Source organism: Dendronephthya gigantea, unplaced genomic scaffold (genome assembly GCF_004324835.1).
Source record: "Dendronephthya gigantea isolate DGI-Jeju-01 unplaced genomic scaffold, DenGig_1.0 000007F, whole genome shotgun sequence".
Lineage (NCBI taxonomy): Eukaryota > Metazoa > Cnidaria > Anthozoa > Malacalcyonacea > Nephtheidae > Dendronephthya > Dendronephthya gigantea.
The window spans coordinates 3032388-3050684 of record NW_021163017.1 but is presented as its reverse complement, the minus strand read 5'-3'; the positions used below and the strand labels follow the sequence as shown (position 1 = coordinate 3050684).

Sequence of the window (18297 nt, the reverse complement as noted above, 5' to 3'; positions counted from 1 at the left end):
TTAATCACATTCATACGGTCTCTCTCCAGTGTGTGTTCTTTGATGACTAAACAAATTACTACCATGTGAAAATCTCTTCTTACAAACAACACATTCATAAGCTTTCTCTCCAGTGTGCATTTTTTGATGACTAACCACATGATCTAGAAGCTTATTGGGGGGGGGGGGGGTGGTTGTTTATATTCATATATTCGTCTTATGCCTGATTGATTTCTTTTGATAGCAATTGGTTCAGCAACCTGTGTGGAGCTCATTGCTTTCTAGTTAGAATGCTTGTACTTTTATAATTCAAAGACAAATGTACAACAAAACTTAAAACTTAACATTATGTTCTGAAATGTCAACTATAACTTACAATATCAAAAAAATAATATTTTATGTACAAAATAGAGCTTAAGGTGGCTCCCTTCAGGTTCTTGAAATTGTTAAATGCACATTGAATATGTGGTATTAATTAAGCATATTTTTGCCAAATGACTAAAATTTAATTAATCTATCAGAAAATACATCAAAAGATGTTTCATTAGTGGCTGTTAAATACAGTTTAATAGTTTATTCATGTTTCTATCGCAAATGAGTCTTGTGACCCCTAATTTTTATAAAATTAACTTTGAAGATGCTTTGTGACATTGATTCAAAAGTTTTTGTAAAGTGGGATTTTCATTAGCTGGAATTGTCATTAGCTCTTGGTTTGTTTCCTGAAAGGCACATTCAATTCTAGTTTTTTAGGCAAACATTTGGATGATTCATATATCTCCGTTTAAAATGTGCATTTAACAAATTCAAGAAACTGCAGGGAGCCACCTTAAGGTAACTTAAAAAACTGTTCCAATGCTTCTACTTATTAATGTCATAGGAGCAAAAATATCAACAAAACCATTGTTAAAGCTAACTTTATGTTGATAGTTGTTAATGCTACCATATTGCTCAGCAAAAATGTTTCAAAGTGAATTCATGCTGGTAAGGTTTTGCTCTTTGATTTCACTCATGACAAGATTCACATATTAAATGGAATTTTTATGCTTTTAGGTTGTGCTGTTTGGAGAATCTCAGCTTTACCTTGATTTCACTCATGACAAGATTCACATATTAAATGGAATTTTTATGCTTTTAGGTTGTGCTGTTTGGAGAATCTCAGCTAATTTAAAACATCCAAATTCCTAATCTATGTTCCTTATTTGAACGCACATTATATTGCTAGGATTTCTCTCTTATGTGTGTTCTTTGATGACTAACTAAATTACTACCCTTTGAAAATCTTTTCTTACAAACATCACATTCATAAGGTTTCTCTCCAGTGTGTGTTCTTTGATGACTAACCAAATGATTACCATGTTTAAATCTCTTCTTACAAACATCACATTCATAAGGTCTCTCTCCAGTGTGTATTCTTTGATGACTAACCAAATCACTACCACGTGAAAATCTCTTCTTACAAACATCACATTCATAAGGTTTCTCTCCAGTGTGTGTTTTTTGATGACTGACCAAATGACTGCCCTGTGAAAATCTTGTCTTACAAACATCACATTCATAAGGTTTCTCTCCAGTGTGTGTTCTTTGATGTCTAACCAAATTACTACCCTGTGAAAATCTCTTCTTACAAACATCGCATTCATAAGGTTTCTTTCCAGTGTGTGTTCTTTGATGACTAACCAAATTACCACCATGTGAAAATCTCTTCTTGCAAACGTCACATTTATAAGGTTTCTCTCCTGTGTGAGTTCTTTGATGACTAACCAAATGACTACCACGTGAAAATCTCTTCTTACAAACATCACATTCATGAAGTTTGCGTGTTCTTTCTCTTCTTGCAGGATTCAAGCTGCTCATATTGCCTCAGCCTCACTCTGACCAATTTAAGCGACGTCGAATCCTAACTTCTGAATACTCGATTTTGGACGAGTTATATCCCTCAGTATTTACACAAAGTGTTAACAATGATGTACAGATGTCTTGACTTTTGTCAAACGAAAATAATCGAGACAAGAGAATAAGTTTTGACCGTTTTTATTAAAAATACAAGTTCCTGGCTGCTTGAAATCTTCTGCGGGGGCTTTTTGCGCGCTAGAGTATAATGAGGCCTTACCATTGGCCTTACTTGGCCACCGATCTCTATATATTGTTATTACTACGGATAGTTGAAGGAGTCTAACGGTAGCCTACGCGTAGACTCAACGCGAAACGCGTAGGCTACGCGTAGGCTAGTCTACGCGTAGGCTAGTCTAACGGCTGCTTTCCACTGTCGCGTTTTTTTACGTACGTATACGGACGTAAAAGTTGAAAATAATTTAAATGATAGTTATGAAATCAACGATTGAATATTTCCATAGGGTTGGATTCTAAAAGTTCATGATTTGGTGTGTTTATCCTAGCCGATAAGATTAAATTTACAACAACTTGGAACATACAGTAAGTAAATTAGCTTTAGGTACACCACGTAAGTATCTAATACTGCAGGCTAATTTACGTATTTGATGTCACTATGTAAACATACAAGAATATTATAACATAGAACATTTTAGGCATTTACGTGCGTTTAATTTGGTAGATGTACGACACTTTACACTACCTTCTTTGCAAGTTTGACGCTGAAACAAGAAACAAAACTTCGACAGGTGTGCACGGTCATATTCACTTCATACACTTCGATACTGCTTCATATCTGAAGAGAAATTAACATTATATAAAGTAATTTATACCCTTAGTTGTGAAAACGGAGACAGATGAGTCAAATTGCAATAAAGTATTAAAGTATCCTGCTTAAAGTATTCCAAGGAGTTTTAGTATGCCGATCAAATTTTTCTTTTACGGTACCTTGAGGAGAAATATTTGGAAATTACTTACCATATTTTTATCCAGAGTATTACACACAATATGTTTTTCATAATAATATGTCTAAAAAGTTATTTTTTATTTGGCGTGCTTATATTTTGTTATTTTGCAAAAAAACAAATGCTCGACTCGTCAGACAATAATTCTGAATGTCACGGTGAAGTTCCTAACTGTATGTATCAGTATATCTTTTTCGCTCTATACAGCTCCTAATAATGCTGTAAAAAAATCTTTGATACTGCATATTTCGAAAAATCATAAAACTTTGTCTAGTCCTTAAAAGGCTTACTTACTTTTTAGCAATACCAGAATTCCCACCTCCACCAAAGAAATTTATTTCAGCAACGAACGATCCAGGAATACCACGGTCAAGATCGAAAGTCCTCTTCAAGTAAGCAGAAACAGTCCGAACAGACCACGCAACAAACAACTCCATGAGCTCGTCGCAAAGAATAAACGTAAGTTTACCGCTTTTAACTTTTTGTGATAAATAGATACGATGAAACTTCATGTAAAATAACTCTTTGTGGTGTTATTTTTCTGCAATATCAAATGTATTCCTAGGAATGTTCCAAGTTCACCTTCTTTTTTTGCTGCATTTATAGAAAAACACATATACTGTACTGAAATTTTATCGCTTATCAATATTGTGCTATGCATTGTTCTCAGAATGTGTGGTTAAAGATCAAAAGACAACAGAAGCGGAGGTGAAGCAGGCTGTGCAGCAACTGTTGAAGGCGGTACGCACCAGATAGGAACGTTGGAGGCAGACGAAATTAATACTGAAGTACTTGAATATACTTTACTCCTTATGTAGTTGTTCGTCAGAGATTTATTTGTCAGACTCTGTTTTTAATTGTATTGTTGGATTGTTTTGTAATGTTATCATAGAATACCGATTATTCCAGTTTTTTAAAAAAGAAAAGAAGTATTTATAACAAAAATGAAATGCTTTTTTTTTTTTTTTGCTCACTTTGGTTTCTACTGCATGTTTCGTAAATAGTGACGGACGTTGCAACGTTGATAATTGTGGTTGTTTCAACGTCGAAATGATCCGACGTCTGACTATATCGTGCGACTAAAATGTTCGTTTTCTGAACAAGAAAGAATGTAATACAAATTCCGCAATGCGAAACTTTCTGGACATGGCAAACATACCTGGTAGATTCCGGACACACTTTCCTGCAAGTATGTTTAACATATCACAGTAAATATTTGGACAGTCTGCCATATTGATAGTGCCTCAGTCAGGGGCCTCACAATAGTCGAAAACAATGTATGATGTTTCCCATGGACAACAGCGACAGATACGTAATTCCAATATTCTTAGGATTTCAACCCGGGCATACACGCGTTATATTCAAGATATATGATTAATAATGGTAATTGCACTGAGTGGAGTGCAATGTGGTGTGAAATCAAACGCGTGATTACAAATCGCACTCCCGCTTCGCGGTCGCGACCTAATCTTCCACCTAATCTAAGCTAATGTTTGTTAAAAACCCTGTGTGTAAATTTTGGGCAGAAAAATTTAGATTATACGTCTACGGAAAACATTATAACATTCTTCCTACTTTGAAAAAATAGTCCGTGTTACATCAAGGTTTTTGAAGCCGTTTTAAGACTGCACAAAAACATACAAAAACACAAGAAAAATCAAACAGCTCGGGCGAACTTTACCAGACGTTCCTGGAGCAGTTGCTGGAGGTGTAGTTGCCGAAGGTGTAGTTGCTGGAGGTGTAGTTGCTGGAGGTCGCCCTGGAACCCAGACTGCAAAGGTTCCTTCGTTCACTCCGCTAATCTTCCCATGAATCTTTCGGGTCTCTGCATTAATAATCACCACCGCCTTGTCTCTGGTTGCCGGGGAAATGATCCATTTATTGTTGATAAACAAGTTTCTTGATGCGCCGTGTGTTGTTGAGTCGAGGAAGCCGACGTTTTCGATGTATTTCACGTCAGAGATATTTAATTTTTTTCCTAAACTCAAGTCAATGACCGCTATTTTGTTTGAGTAATCAAGTGTAACGAATACGTTGTAGCTATCCGAGGTGTTACCCTTGGGGAAGAAAACCGCATGGGATACACCACCGGGGATACTAAGTCTCGGGTAAACATTAATGTTAATTCCTGCGGATCCTTCGATGGCAAAAATATTCATTATACTCGTGTTGCGATGAAGGATCACAACATACCGGCCATTAGGCGAAACAAAAGGAACGCCGAGAATACTCCAACTAATTGTAATGCCCCCGCTAGTGTCTTGTGTAACTAACGCCAAACTTCGATATCCTTTTTGACATTCCACGAACAAGTATTTGTTGTACGCGTTATAGGCAATGCCCATGGTTCCTGTGCAGCCGTACTTTGAGAAGTTACGAAAACTCGTGTAGGTCTTCGTTTCTAAGTTCAATTCGTGGATTCCGGGATTTTTAAAATGTGTAACGAAAGCCGTCTTTCCTTCGTTCAAATCTTTGTCGGCAACCATATAACCATGCGTCCAACCTATTATGAAATTTTTATTCCCATAAAAAATTCAGTTAGAATACTGTAATAACTTCGGGTTCTACTGTTATTAGGAGTATTCACTGTTTTCAGCCAGGGGCGGGTTGTTCAAAAATCGGTTAGTCTAACCCTGGGTCAACTCGAATTTTTACATCAGTATCTTTAATCGCTCAGTTATGCAGTTGAACATGTTTTTTCATAAATATTTTGTGGATAAATAGAAGTCTTATTTTGCAAAGTATTGAAACAAACAGCAGTGCAGAACCATATAAACCAAAACAGAGGAGTAAAATTTAACCCAGGGTTAACGCTAACCTAGCTTTGAACAACCGGCCCCAGATCTTCTTTTTGGAGGGTAAGTTCATGGGCATGGCGACCAGGGGGTGTGAGTGGGGGTGTGACACCACCCAAATATCCAGCGTGATAAAAAGTTGGTCAATTTCCTTATAGCTACTGGTCAAAAAAAGGTAGCAATCTTTTTAAGTCAATTAACCAAATTAGGCCAGTCATGCTCAAAATAGGCCGATCTAAAGGCTTAAAATTTTAAAAAATTGGTGGTGCCGAGGGAACCATTCCAAGGCCAATGTTGACCTAAATTTTTTAGATATCATTAAGGCTCTGGAGCCTAATTATTTATATTGACCAAGCCATATCTAAATGGATTAAAATTCAGTAGAGAAGGGGTCACTAATTAGCCCGTATGGAAGCCCATATATATATATATATATATATATATATATATATATATATATATATATATATATATATATATATATACACACATATGCATCCATGCATTCGGAATGTTGTTCGACTTTCGGAAAGCGTAAAAAAAACGCTTTCACGCTTTCCGAAAGTCTCGCATCATCTCTCGTAATCCTGCACGGAAAACCATTTAGTAATACAAAACTTAGACTAGAAATACATTGCATGCAAAGTCCCCTCGCCTGAAGCAATAAACTTATATTTCCATCACTGAAATTCTATAATACTCGTTTCTGCTGAATGATCGAAGCCGTGTAAGTAAAATCCTATATCTTGGTACAATATAAAGTCGACTCTCGAGCTATCACATTCAACTATAATCGTAATTCATTATAAATTGTGCTACGAATAGTTTTAAATACTGCAATTTTTAGCGAAATTTAAATTCCTTTTTAAACAGATTGACCTTTAAAAATAAATGCTTTCCCAATCAAAATCATTTTAACGAAATTGACGAATAAATTCAAAGAGGTGTCGTACGTTTGTTGATAAATATACAAGTTAAACTTACGAAATACTTGTTTGCTAAAATACAAAATCTACCTATTTACCTGTTCAAAAACACTCCAAAAATGCTTTAAAATCGTAGATTTTTCACCATCTATTTTAATCAAAGTTTTTCTATCCGAAAGCATCATCTGCTTTACATTTTAATCATTTTTACGAGTGAATTTTTCCGTATATTTTCAAAACCATCCGAATGAAAAATATTTTTTAAAAAGTATAATTCAAAATATCAGTTATGCTGACGCGAACCAAAATTTTAATTTAGCCAATCGCACGCTTGCAAACGTTTGCTGGTTACCAGTTTTAACTCGTCTTAAACTCACGCATGCGCATAACTTGCAAAAACGCCCAACGTCCATGACATAATGGCGGACAACTTTCATTTCGCATTTGCATTCCCGGGCGTAATCAAAATTTCCGGGCGGAATTAGTACCCTCGCCCGGTGCTTCGCACCGGCTCGGGGATTAAATTTGGTAGATTGGGGAAGAAAGTTCATCTTAAAAGGTCCTGCGAAAACGATGAAGGCCCCAAAGTCTATAGCTATTTTGCAATGAGATTGAAGACTATTTCATCACCTGGTTTTATATGAGCTCGCACGGCCTTGTGGGTGCGATTACGACTTTCTGTTGCGATGATGTCAAACGTGGAAAGACTCCATGAGTGTACCCAGACCTCCTTGCGCCACAGCAGACAGTGTAGGCCGATGGGGAACGGGTCTGTCGGAATAGTTTCAATTTTCTTGCGTGTCTTGGAATCAATCACGTGCACCGAATTTCCTGATGCGTCTGCGACGAAAACCGCATCATCAACAACACAAGCCTCACTTAACCAGCAGTCGTTTCTAATGAAAAGTGTTTATAATCAGTGAAATTTCATTTTTCTAAGGAGATCGTAACATTTTAACGGGCCTGTACTGAAATATCAAATGTTGTGGATCAGTGGATATCTTGAGATTTCATTTATCTCAAGATTAATCTTTCATTCATTCATGCAAACTGATAATAACCAAGAACCCCACTGTATTTAGAGGAAGAGCATCGTGAGAACAAGGTTATAATTTGACATTACCTATTACTATATAAGGGCCAGTAAACTGTAATAAAACCTTGAACGCTAACTTAGCTGCAATCTTTGAAACCAAATTTGAAGGTATACTGAATAGTATATATCTGCGTTTTTGACACTTGAGACAGAGATAGAGCGTACTTATGTAGGAATGCCTAGAATTATGTAAAATACACCTATTTGCAATTTTTATAAGAACTGAACCATTGAGTCAAAAACTCAGTTTTTTGCTTCAATCAAATATTACGCTGAACTATAGGAGTTAGCTTCCAGACTTCAAGTTGATATTACACTTCACTGATATAAGGGCTGGTTTCCAGTCGGGAAAATATCCTCCGCGGGCTGGATCGAGCAGTTCTTTGCTTAAGATTTTGGCTAATTAGTTTTGTTTGAGAACACATTAGGCGTCTACAGATTGCGCTCGGGGACTTTTGAAAATTTGAACAACTGCATGCTCTGGTTTACAACAACTGGAGCTACTTGGAGCAACATTTTTCTTTTTTGAGTATAGAAGAAAGCAACTTTTAAGCTTATACATGTTCTATACTGCTAATTTTGCACTGTCACTGATTATCAAATAAAATCTCGACAATTAAAATATTTATTTATTCACTATAGCACAATCTGTAGCGGCCTGCAACACATGGATAATAGAAACTCTTCCTGTCCGATACGGTCCGGTGGATAAATTTTCCTGACTGGAAAGTAATTAACAGCCTTCAAGCAGCACTCTGGACCAACCTTGACACTCGGTTATTGCTTTTGGTACACAGCCCCGGTGCTGTTGTGTTGGTGATTTTTGCAACAAGACGTTTTGCGACTGGATCTATCACATATATACCATCACCTCCCAGAACATAGAATACACTGTTTTCTTTTGCCGAGGCAAAATTACCTGAGAGAATGTAAATTTGAAAAGGACTGTAAACATGCCGTGGAATATAAAATTATATACATGTGAGAGTAACTATACATTATGTTATGATTTACAGCTATACTCGCTTGTTAACCTAGCAAGCTGTTTAAAAGTTAAATACGCGATTTCGTGTGGTAGCTAGAGTGGCCTTTTAATTCAATCCTAACTGCATTGACCTCTTGAATGCTATTTTTTACTACCATGAATTTTCCGCGCTGTAGAAAAAAAATGCACAGCAGGCGCCCTAAAAATTCTAACAATGTTATGATTATGTGTACAATGTGTCGTTTGCATTTCAAGCGCAACAAGCCCAAATTCAAATTGCGCTCCATAGGAATGTTGTCAAAGATAAGCTTCGATGTTTTTAACTTCCTATACTTCATTCAATGTATGCGATTGATAACATTCAACGACTCTTTATCATGGCTTTTATTTGAGGAAGTATTACAGCGTCGCTCTATCGTGTTCCAGTTCTAGATGCTTGATCACACTCGAATACGAATTCGCACATCTTTTCTGCGTTCTCATTCAGAGCCAGCCACTTCGGGAAACATTATTCAATTCTCTCCGCGTACGTTTATCTGAAATTTTAACTAAATTCCCTCTTCTTTGTGTTGGCCCTTGCACTGCTGCACATAAATAAATATACGGTGTCGTGTTTCTACCGCTTTTTCCCTACAGACCTACAGACAACACACACTTGTGGACAAGTTAACTCACCTAAGATAACCAGTATTGGAAGAAAAACACGTAGCATCATGTGGATATATTTAATATGTGTGATTCTACGCTGTGGATACGCTGAACGAAGGTCTATATAACAATATACAGCGAAAGAGTCATTTAGTCAATGTAACGACAATAATTCCTCGTGGTTTCTCACGCATCCTCGACCTCGTTCCCAGGATTTCCGCGTACTGCGTGTGCCGAAAGCCCTGAGATAATCTGTTACTTTTGCGCCAAAATTTGGTTTTTTGCCGCGGGCCCTCGGCCAGAGGAATAGTGCTGACTCATGGATATTAGTGGGAGTTGTGAATTAAATTTCGTTGTGAATTGATAGATATTTTACATGCAGTGTATGACCAGTCTTACGCGCTTGGATATATACAACGCGTGACACCTTTATTTGTTTTAGATGTCGCTCGGTCACGTAAAATATGTTATCGTCATAAAGACCCACACGTGCACACCGGACGCGATCGATTCGCCAATGGCCCAAATGCGACGAAAATTTAACTCTGTTTCCCGCGTCTTATCCTTTTGTTCGCCGTTTACTCGTTTTCCCGCGTTTTACCTAGCTCATGATTTCTGTTTTTCCGTTTCCGCCTTCCGTTTCAAATTTCCCGTTTTCAAATTAATTGTAGCATGATCGTGCATGCATTCGCTATAAACATGCTTTGAAACATGAATTTACAGAATATATTTCTGTTCCGGAAGACGTGTCGATGCCGAATTACGATGCTCGACGATGCTGACTTGGTAGCAGTCGGCGAGTATCGCAGAAAGGCGGTTTTCATCAACGCAATCTGTCGGTTCTTCATGTATTTTGGACAAAAAGGCGGGACAAATTAGAACATTGGGTTCGAAATTAGGATGATCAGCATTTTACGATTGTGACTGTCGGCGAAGTCCATAAATGCGGTTTTCATGGTTTTATCAGTCGTAGCCTATCTGCGACAAACGCCGATCGTCGTAACAAAACATTTTTTTTGTTTTGGTACGATCGTCGGAGACAGTCGCAGATGCATTACGATGAGCGGTTTTCACCAATTACGATGCTCGGCATCTGTCGTAATTTTGATATCGGCGAGCATCGCCGACTATCTGCGAGTGATGAAAACCAGGCTTAAGCGAGGAAGGGCCCATGAATAAACGTCAAATATGTCGATTAGTTTAAAACGAAATTCCACCTTGTTCTATACGCGTTAACTATAGCTACGTACATTACCTAGCCACCTGAAATATGTTAAACCTATAGTTGAATGGCTTGAGCTCATAAATTGACGCTTCTCTATAAGCCGTCGGCTAGCTACGTAATTATGTTTTCTTTTAAAAATTTTAGGCTTTCGTTCCAGTAGAATTCTTGTGCCTTTGACTGTGCCTTGTTTTCACCTCCTAAGAACCACGTATCATCCCACCTTTCCACATAATGTCTTGAACACGGTGGAAGATAGCATGGCGTAATAAAATGTCCTGTTCCAGGAAGGGGCAATCTTTTGCAGAGAGAGCCCTTTCCGTGCTGTTCCATTCTTTGATACGTTTCCTCGCACATCCAGTCGATTTCAGTATTCAGTTGATCATCAAGACCGTACACCAGCAAAACTTTCCCAGTTATACGTTCCACTGGGACAAGGGATGGCGCTCCGGGCTTGCAAGCCTCCTTGCTTTTGAATATAGACAGATAATGCGAATAAGAGACGTAGGTATCGTCAGTATATTCCACAGGAAAACCTTGAATTGTGAAATCATTGCAGCATAACGTGCAACCGATTAGTACAGGTGGTCCTGATATCGACACAACTGCTTTAATTTTCTCCGGAATTTGTGAAGCAATGGCTAATGCAAGTACTCCACCCATAGATAGACCAACTACACCAATGCCACCAGACATTACCTATGAGAAACAGAGATACAGGGTCATTAACAATACAGGTGGACGCGATCACTACTGAATAAAACCATAGATTCATTGGTATTATCGCTACTCTGGTTTACTATTACTCAAGTAATCTTCACACAAAGATTACATTCATGACCCAACGTTTCGACACTCTCATCCACAGTGTCTTCATCAGGGGTGATCTGATGTTGAAACGAAGATCCTTGTAAAAAATAAATAAATACTCTCAACATGACATCTTTGTCTAATAAGATGTAAATATTCTTTTGGCAAATAGCTCATTTAGAATCCGTTAAAGTAAATAGAATATTTCAGTTTAGAAATGCCATTGGGAATAATATGCACTTCCTTGCTTCCCTCAAAATTCTGCAATTAAGCTCAGGTAAATATTACCTTATCATGTGATATCAACCAATCAACAGCTTTTTCAAAATAAGACATAGAAAGTGAACCATATCTCTTAGGAAGGTCTTTAAATCCCCAGTAAGCTAACGCCAAGGCCACAAAGCCATTTGATGCCAAGAGGGCTGCTCTGTCTTCACGAATTCCACCAGGAAGTCCCCATAAATCAACTACACCTGGACCAAAATAGAATATATGCGATTTATAATAAATGTTTTGGCATATCACTAATAAGGTACTCCTTCTTAATGAGACAAAATAAAAAACAGCTGTGATAAAGCACATTGCATCTTTTGTAGGATAAACAATGCACGCTAACCGGCAGCTTAATTTTAAATTTCTTTTCACGTGTCCTCTTTATGATACCTATAGTTCGGTATATGGTTCATTTTTATTATTAAGAACATTTACGACACAAAATTTGCATAGCTGGGCTGACTACGCCGCTGTGAACGACGCGACCATAACGCCTAGTAGGCGTCTTGTTCATTTAAATAAGTGTGGAAATAAGCCATAACTCGACAACGAGGCTACCCGTCATGGTTAGCAGCCTCGACTTCGTGTTACGGCTTATCTCCACATTTATTGGTCAAAAATAAAATTTTCTTTTTCATGCATTTGTTGAAGAACAATGTTGCACGTGACTCGTGAAAGTAAGTATCAATCTCATTTAAGGCGGTTTTAAATTTAAAACAACAATCAATTATTGTGACCTAATTATGGAAAGAGTCTATAACATGAACATTACATAATTATGAACAAATAAAATAAATTGTTGTCATGTTGTTTCTAGTAGATCATGGGATATTTATCGGACAATTAAGGTTGAACATTCTTTCGTCTGTGCAGTATGTATTTCATATATAAATTGTTTAACAGTTAATTAGAAATAGAAACACAGAACACATTTTATTTTGGAGGGGCCGAAAATCATCGTAAAAATTCATCGTGTTGTTTGACGCTACTAAAATGGCTAAACTGATTCACACCAGAAATACGAATGCGGTCCATATCGTCTCTACTTCCTTTTTGACGCACAGTGAAAAAACACGAAGTAATTACATTGCGAGTGAAATTCTTATTCAATGTTCGTTTGAAAGATTTTACTTGTCTCATGTCCAAAATTTAATGTATTTTTGTTGGGGGTAACCCCTCCACATCTTTTTTCGTGGGGATATCCCCAGGTTCGCCGCCACTGAGAATTTGAGAAATTTGAAAGTAACCTCAAAAGTGTCATCATGAGAAATACTATATTGACTACATTACATATAATAATATATATACTATATTGACTACATTCTAATTCAGGCTGGCTGAGTATTTCACTATGACGACAGCAAATTGCAGTGGCGTAGCCAGCAACAATTGTAGGGGGGGGGCGAATCTTCATATATTCATGCTAACAGACTGTAAAGACATTTGATTTGAAAAGAAATTAATCCTGCGTATCACGAATATATGAATATGTGCCCCCCCCCCAATTATCGTGCTGGCTACGCCACTGGCAAATTGGCAAGTCTTTGTAAATATAGCGGGCGGGAGAAACATACATAATTAATTTTCCGCTTAGTGTAAATAATGGGAATATATAATGGCCTAAACATTGTGTTTTCAGCTTAGTGTAAATAGTGGGAATATGTAATGGCCTAAACATTGTGTTTTCAGCTTAGTGTAAATAGTGGGTATATGTAATGGCCTAAACATTGTGTTTTCAGCTTAGTGTAAATAGTGGGAATATGTAATGGGCCTAAACATGGTGTTTTCAGCTTAGTGTAAATAGTGGGAATATGTAATGGCCTAAACATTGTGTTTTCAGCTTAGTGTAAATAGTGGGAATATGTAATGGCCTAAACATTGTGTTTTCATTCCAAAGATGTGATACAAAACATATTGTTTTCCACATAACTGGACAAGCATTAGACATTTGTGCCAGTCGAAAAAATGTAAGCAATAACCATCATCCCTCGTGCGTTTGTAGTTGCATTTATTATATGGATGGGGGTGTTTTGCTGAGAACTAAAACACTCGTAAAACTCATACGCCACTACATCCGGGACCAGGTGCCCGTATTTTCCGTATGTCACGTTTAAGAGTGACATAACGAGTTTCGAAAATTTTTCCGCCATTTTTATTGGTGTTGTTGTGAAAATACAGATGGTCTTTGGCATGTATATAAAACGAAATTAACGTTGGAAATACAAACAAAAACACTTAAAAGATATCCATGTATAAATAAAATTGAAACTACTTAAATGTTTAGGTTATATAATTTTAAAAATATTCGCTTTTATAAGCTCTTCCGCGGCTGATTTACTTGTCGTCTTTGTGTGTATTTTTGTCACTCATAATTTAGTCCATATAATAAACAGAACATTACACGGTTCGCTCGAAGATATGGATTTTATGTTCGAGTGGCAAAAACAGTATCGAGTGGCAAAAAACAACATATATATTGTTTTTGCCACTCGAACATGAAATCCATATCAACTCGCCACCGTGTAATATTTCCTATATATCTTTTCATATACATAAACATTCTGCGCCGTTGACTACATTTCTATCATCTCCAATTACTCGATGTTTTTCGGAACGCTTCTATTGCCGCGACTGTAAATTTCCCGTCATTTCAGCCAAAATAATTGCCTAGCGACGTATAGCTGACCGCGTAGTAGATCGTGAACTATTAAAAACTATCAAAAACAATTACAGTTCAAAATTTTGAAAAGAATTCGCCCATAAGCTTTTCTGTATTTAATGTGCCTTTTGCCGTAGATGAAAGCATTCACAATCGAGTTTATGCCATAAAGCTCGTAGTGAACAACCACGAACCAAACCTGTTGGCATGAATCACCACAAAACTCGTAAAACACGACCCCGATGGCTGTTGGTAGAAGGCAGCAGATCGCCAACACTGTAATAACAATAGAAAATGTTTTCGCTTCTGTAAACGCCTGGAAAAAACGAAGTACAAGTCTCATACTGCCTGAATGTTCGTTGTGGTTGCTGATGCCAGCGACCATGGATTCATCTAAGATTCTTCGGCGTTGTTTTCGAGATACATTTAGCATCGCAAGATTCAGGAAGAATATTATAGTAAGAAGAACAAAGAGAATAACTTCTGCATAGTGATAAGTTGTGTCAGTTGTGTGGCATAGACCTTTGAGTCTACTGTCAGAAATCCAATTGCGAGCATAAAATATGGCGTAAACACAACAAGCGATTAGCCAGGCTGCGAAAATAACCAGAAAGACTCGTCGACGTGTCACAATCAGAGGATATTTCAGAGGTTTTACGATATATAAATAACGATCAACAGTAATTGCGAGAATTGTAGCCACTGAAGCAAACATCAAAGACCAGATCGTAGAACGACTTAACTTACAAAACAAGTCCTGATCACTCTCAATGTTTAATATACTCTGAATAAACTCGATGATCCATAGTGGATAAAATGTTAAACACACGAGAAGATCCGCCATTGCCAAGTTTGCTATCAAGTAAGATGTCGCTGTCTTTTCTTTACACAACAAAATTGTGTATATTATAACTGTGACATTTCCCAATACTCCAATAATCATCGCGATAAATTTAAAAGCAACTGAAAAGATGAGAACACTTCTGGCAATTGGAACGAGAATTGTGCTGTTAGTCATTTCAGTATTTATATACAGTCATTTTTGGCGTTTAATGTTGTATACTGCAGTGAATGATGTTGTATACCGCAATTATATTACTTTAAGGTTGGAATATACACCTGTACGTCGAATATCAAGTGACAACATAGTATAAGTGCATGGTTTTAATATTCTTACTAGACAATAATTTAGCATATGAATAAACAAAAAACAAACACACATTTGGGCGTAATGGATATCTCGATGAAACACCTCAGCCAATAATTGTACAATGCATTTATCGGCATGGATCGAACTTACATCTCTAGGATTCCGAACCAGTGACCACTATAAGCTACAGAGAACGTCGCTTCTGGGGGAAGGCGTAAATTACATATATAAAGCTGGTTTCCACTAGCAATATTTTTTGCGCACGAAGCGACTTTATTCTCTTGTATTTGGGCAATTTGTTCCAGATGGTTGCAGCTGATCGAGAGCTCTGATACAAAAGTAAAATGTCGCTTCGCGCGAAAAATATCCCAAATGGAAAACCGGCTTAAGGGCGGTTTTCCACTAGGCGGAATTTCGACTAGTCGACCGAACGAAAATTTTCGCCCGACTTTCTTTTCAATTGCGACCGGTGAAGGAAATCCGCTACGGTCAAATTCTCACAATTGAAAAGAAAATCGAGCGAAAAATTAAGTTTAGTTCAAAAACTCCTCCTATAGTGGAAAACCGGCTTAAATTCGATTTTCTTTTTAATTGTGACCGGTGAAGGGGGTCCGCTACGGTCGGATCCTCATACCTCATAATGTACATACGGCGGCATGTACATTTTACCAGAATGCATTGCAGGCATTAAGAATGATTGGCTGAAAAAAGATGGCAAAGAAAAACTCCTAATGACGTGAAATTTTAAGACAGCGAAGAAAATAACTTCCTGTTTTATGCCTGTGCCTTAAAAGATGTCAGTTCGCTTTTTTAAACGATTTCCGGCCGCATTGCATTTTGGTAAAATGTACATCCGCCATCTTTTTTGTTATGATCAATTGGAAAGAGAAGCAAGCGAAAAATTTCGCTCGGTCAAAAAATTCCGCCTAGTGGAAAACCGGCTTTAGATGTTAGGGTAGTGCGGAAAACAAATAGACACACGGAAATTTTCCCGCCGAAATTGACAAGGGTTGTAGTGTGGTGAGAATTTGCAATTCAATATTTAAAAATTCAACAAATAATCTTTTTGTTAAAGCCCCCGTCAAACGAAAGTCACAAGAGTTGATGAGACCTGAGAAGTGAGAGTTTGCGGATTAAACACTCCTGTGATGGTCAAACGAGGATGAGAGGTCATGGGTCCAAAGGCATAATTCACACAGTCACAGTCCATGGGTTACACAGGGCATGCATGTAGTAGTCAAGTCAGACTTGCTTTGCGACAAAACCTTGAATAGCCCAAGGTGGCCCATGACATAGGTTTCTAGGCAAGTTTGGATTCTGTTATGTTCTGTCACATACCCGGGTGTAATTCCTAATCTTTGGGCAGAATTTAGTACCCCACTCCGCATTGGCTTGGGGATGATAAAATAAAATTTACTCAATTGTTTTAATTAAGAATTATTCAGATCTTGGTAAATGTTATATGCTTCAGCTTTGCTTTGGTATATAATTTACATTCACCTTGGTCTGAATAATTCTTCATATCATGCTCAGTCTCATCCAATAATTCTTTATTAAGCTTCATTACCATCTAATTATTTATTGTCTGAATTGCATTTGATGCAATGAAAATGCGACTTATAACCTGGGCCAAAGATATGAAAATACATAAAATCATTTCATTTTGTATTATGCGAACTATTCAAACGCATGGTTGACTGCATGTGTTATAGTTTGAGCACCATTCCAGAAAATGTGGCATTCCCTTTAACACAAACCTCTGGCGCAGTGTTCTGAATTAAATAGAACAGCTATAGTAATATATGTACAGCCTGCAGTTGCCAAAATGAAGTACTCCTAAGTCCTAAAATTTAGTCAGTAGATCCTGCTTATGCTGCTACCTAGGAGTGCCAAGTATAGGTATCCTGCTTATCTTACCTGGAAAAGGTCCTTTTCCGGGGGGTAGAAATATTGTACCATAAAATCCATCTCCCTCAACGGTGCACCGAGTCACGCCAGTACCTATGAAACATCTCTCTAATGTAACGCTCGCAGCTGCGACTCCAAATTCATCAAAAACATCTATAATCACGTTTAATGGGACTGTCACGTTTCGTTTAGTTAGAAAATCGTGTTTATCTGCATTAGTATCGGGCTTCATACTCCAAAATAAACCCATCGGTTCGACACCAGTGTAGGAACCACCAAGCGAAGCTTGGGAGGAAACCAACACTTCTCCATTGCGATTTGCCCTGTATTTTGCCGTTGATACGAATAACAAATTATTGTCATCAACAGTTCGAGCTTGCAGAGTGACCATTTCGTCGGGGCGTAGATTACTTACAATAATATCCACTTTCTCGTCGACCAAAGTTGTCAGAGAGGGATTGACGTTAATTTTTTTCGATTCAGACATATACAGGCAGAGAAGGTAGGTAGCCTCTGATATAGTGGACAAGGAACTGCGTTGTGCAAATCGCTAAACGCGAGATAAATAAAAAAATTAATAATCGTTCACATTCTTGAGAAGCTTCGCATTAATTGTGATTGTTTTTATTGTATTGAATACATGATTGTACACATGTACAGTGTGATATCAAAATATGCATGTGTAAAACCACCCCAAGCACCCCCGCGCGCTCGCCTTTTTCCACTTGACCTCGATACAATATCTGAATGCAACGTTATATATAACTTATATTAACTATCAACTATGCACCGTCTTCAAACATTTTAGCGTAAAATGTGGTATAACAACTGCGTAAAATAGACAAAACACTTCTTGACGTTTCGACCTGAGAGCTTTTGTCAGAAGAGTTATTATGAAAATCAAGTCGAACCGTCGAGAAGTGTTTTGTCTATTTTAGGCAGTTATTATACCAGGGTACTAGACTGAAACGAACCTATTATAAATAATATA

The 18297-nt window shown here is 37.5% G+C and overlaps 3 protein-coding genes across 3 annotated transcripts; all 3 read right to left on the bottom strand.

Annotated features, from left to right (window-relative positions):
• Positions 1 to 2042, bottom strand: LOC114517204 (zinc finger protein 436-like). The gene is made up of 2 exons (XM_028536864.1): positions 1199 to 2042; positions 1 to 130 (listed from the first exon to the last, which is right to left on the bottom strand). Exons 1-2 carry the CDS (start codon positions 1831 to 1833, stop codon positions 1 to 3), a joined length of 765 nt encoding a protein of 254 aa, XP_028392665.1. The 5' UTR covers positions 1834 to 2042.
• A 1756-nt stretch (positions 2043 to 3798) lies between these two features.
• Positions 3799 to 9594, bottom strand: LOC114517223 (follistatin-related protein 5-like). Its single transcript, XM_028536879.1, has 4 exons — positions 9312 to 9594; positions 8417 to 8570; positions 7186 to 7451; positions 3799 to 5337 (listed from the first exon to the last, which is right to left on the bottom strand). The coding sequence occupies exons 1-4, from the start codon at positions 9349 to 9351 to the stop codon at positions 4454 to 4456; spliced, it is 1344 nt and encodes a 447-aa protein (XP_028392680.1). The 5' UTR covers positions 9352 to 9594; the 3' UTR covers positions 3799 to 4453.
• Positions 9595 to 10331: 737 nt separating this feature from the next.
• On the bottom strand, positions 10332 to 17960 carry LOC114517224 (acyl-coenzyme A amino acid N-acyltransferase 1-like). The gene is made up of 3 exons (XM_028536880.1): positions 17316 to 17960; positions 11605 to 11789; positions 10332 to 11205 (listed from the first exon to the last, which is right to left on the bottom strand). Exons 1-3 carry the CDS (start codon positions 17791 to 17793, stop codon positions 10621 to 10623), a joined length of 1248 nt encoding a protein of 415 aa, XP_028392681.1. The 5' UTR covers positions 17794 to 17960; the 3' UTR covers positions 10332 to 10620.
• Between the last annotated feature and the right edge of the window lie 337 nt (positions 17961 to 18297).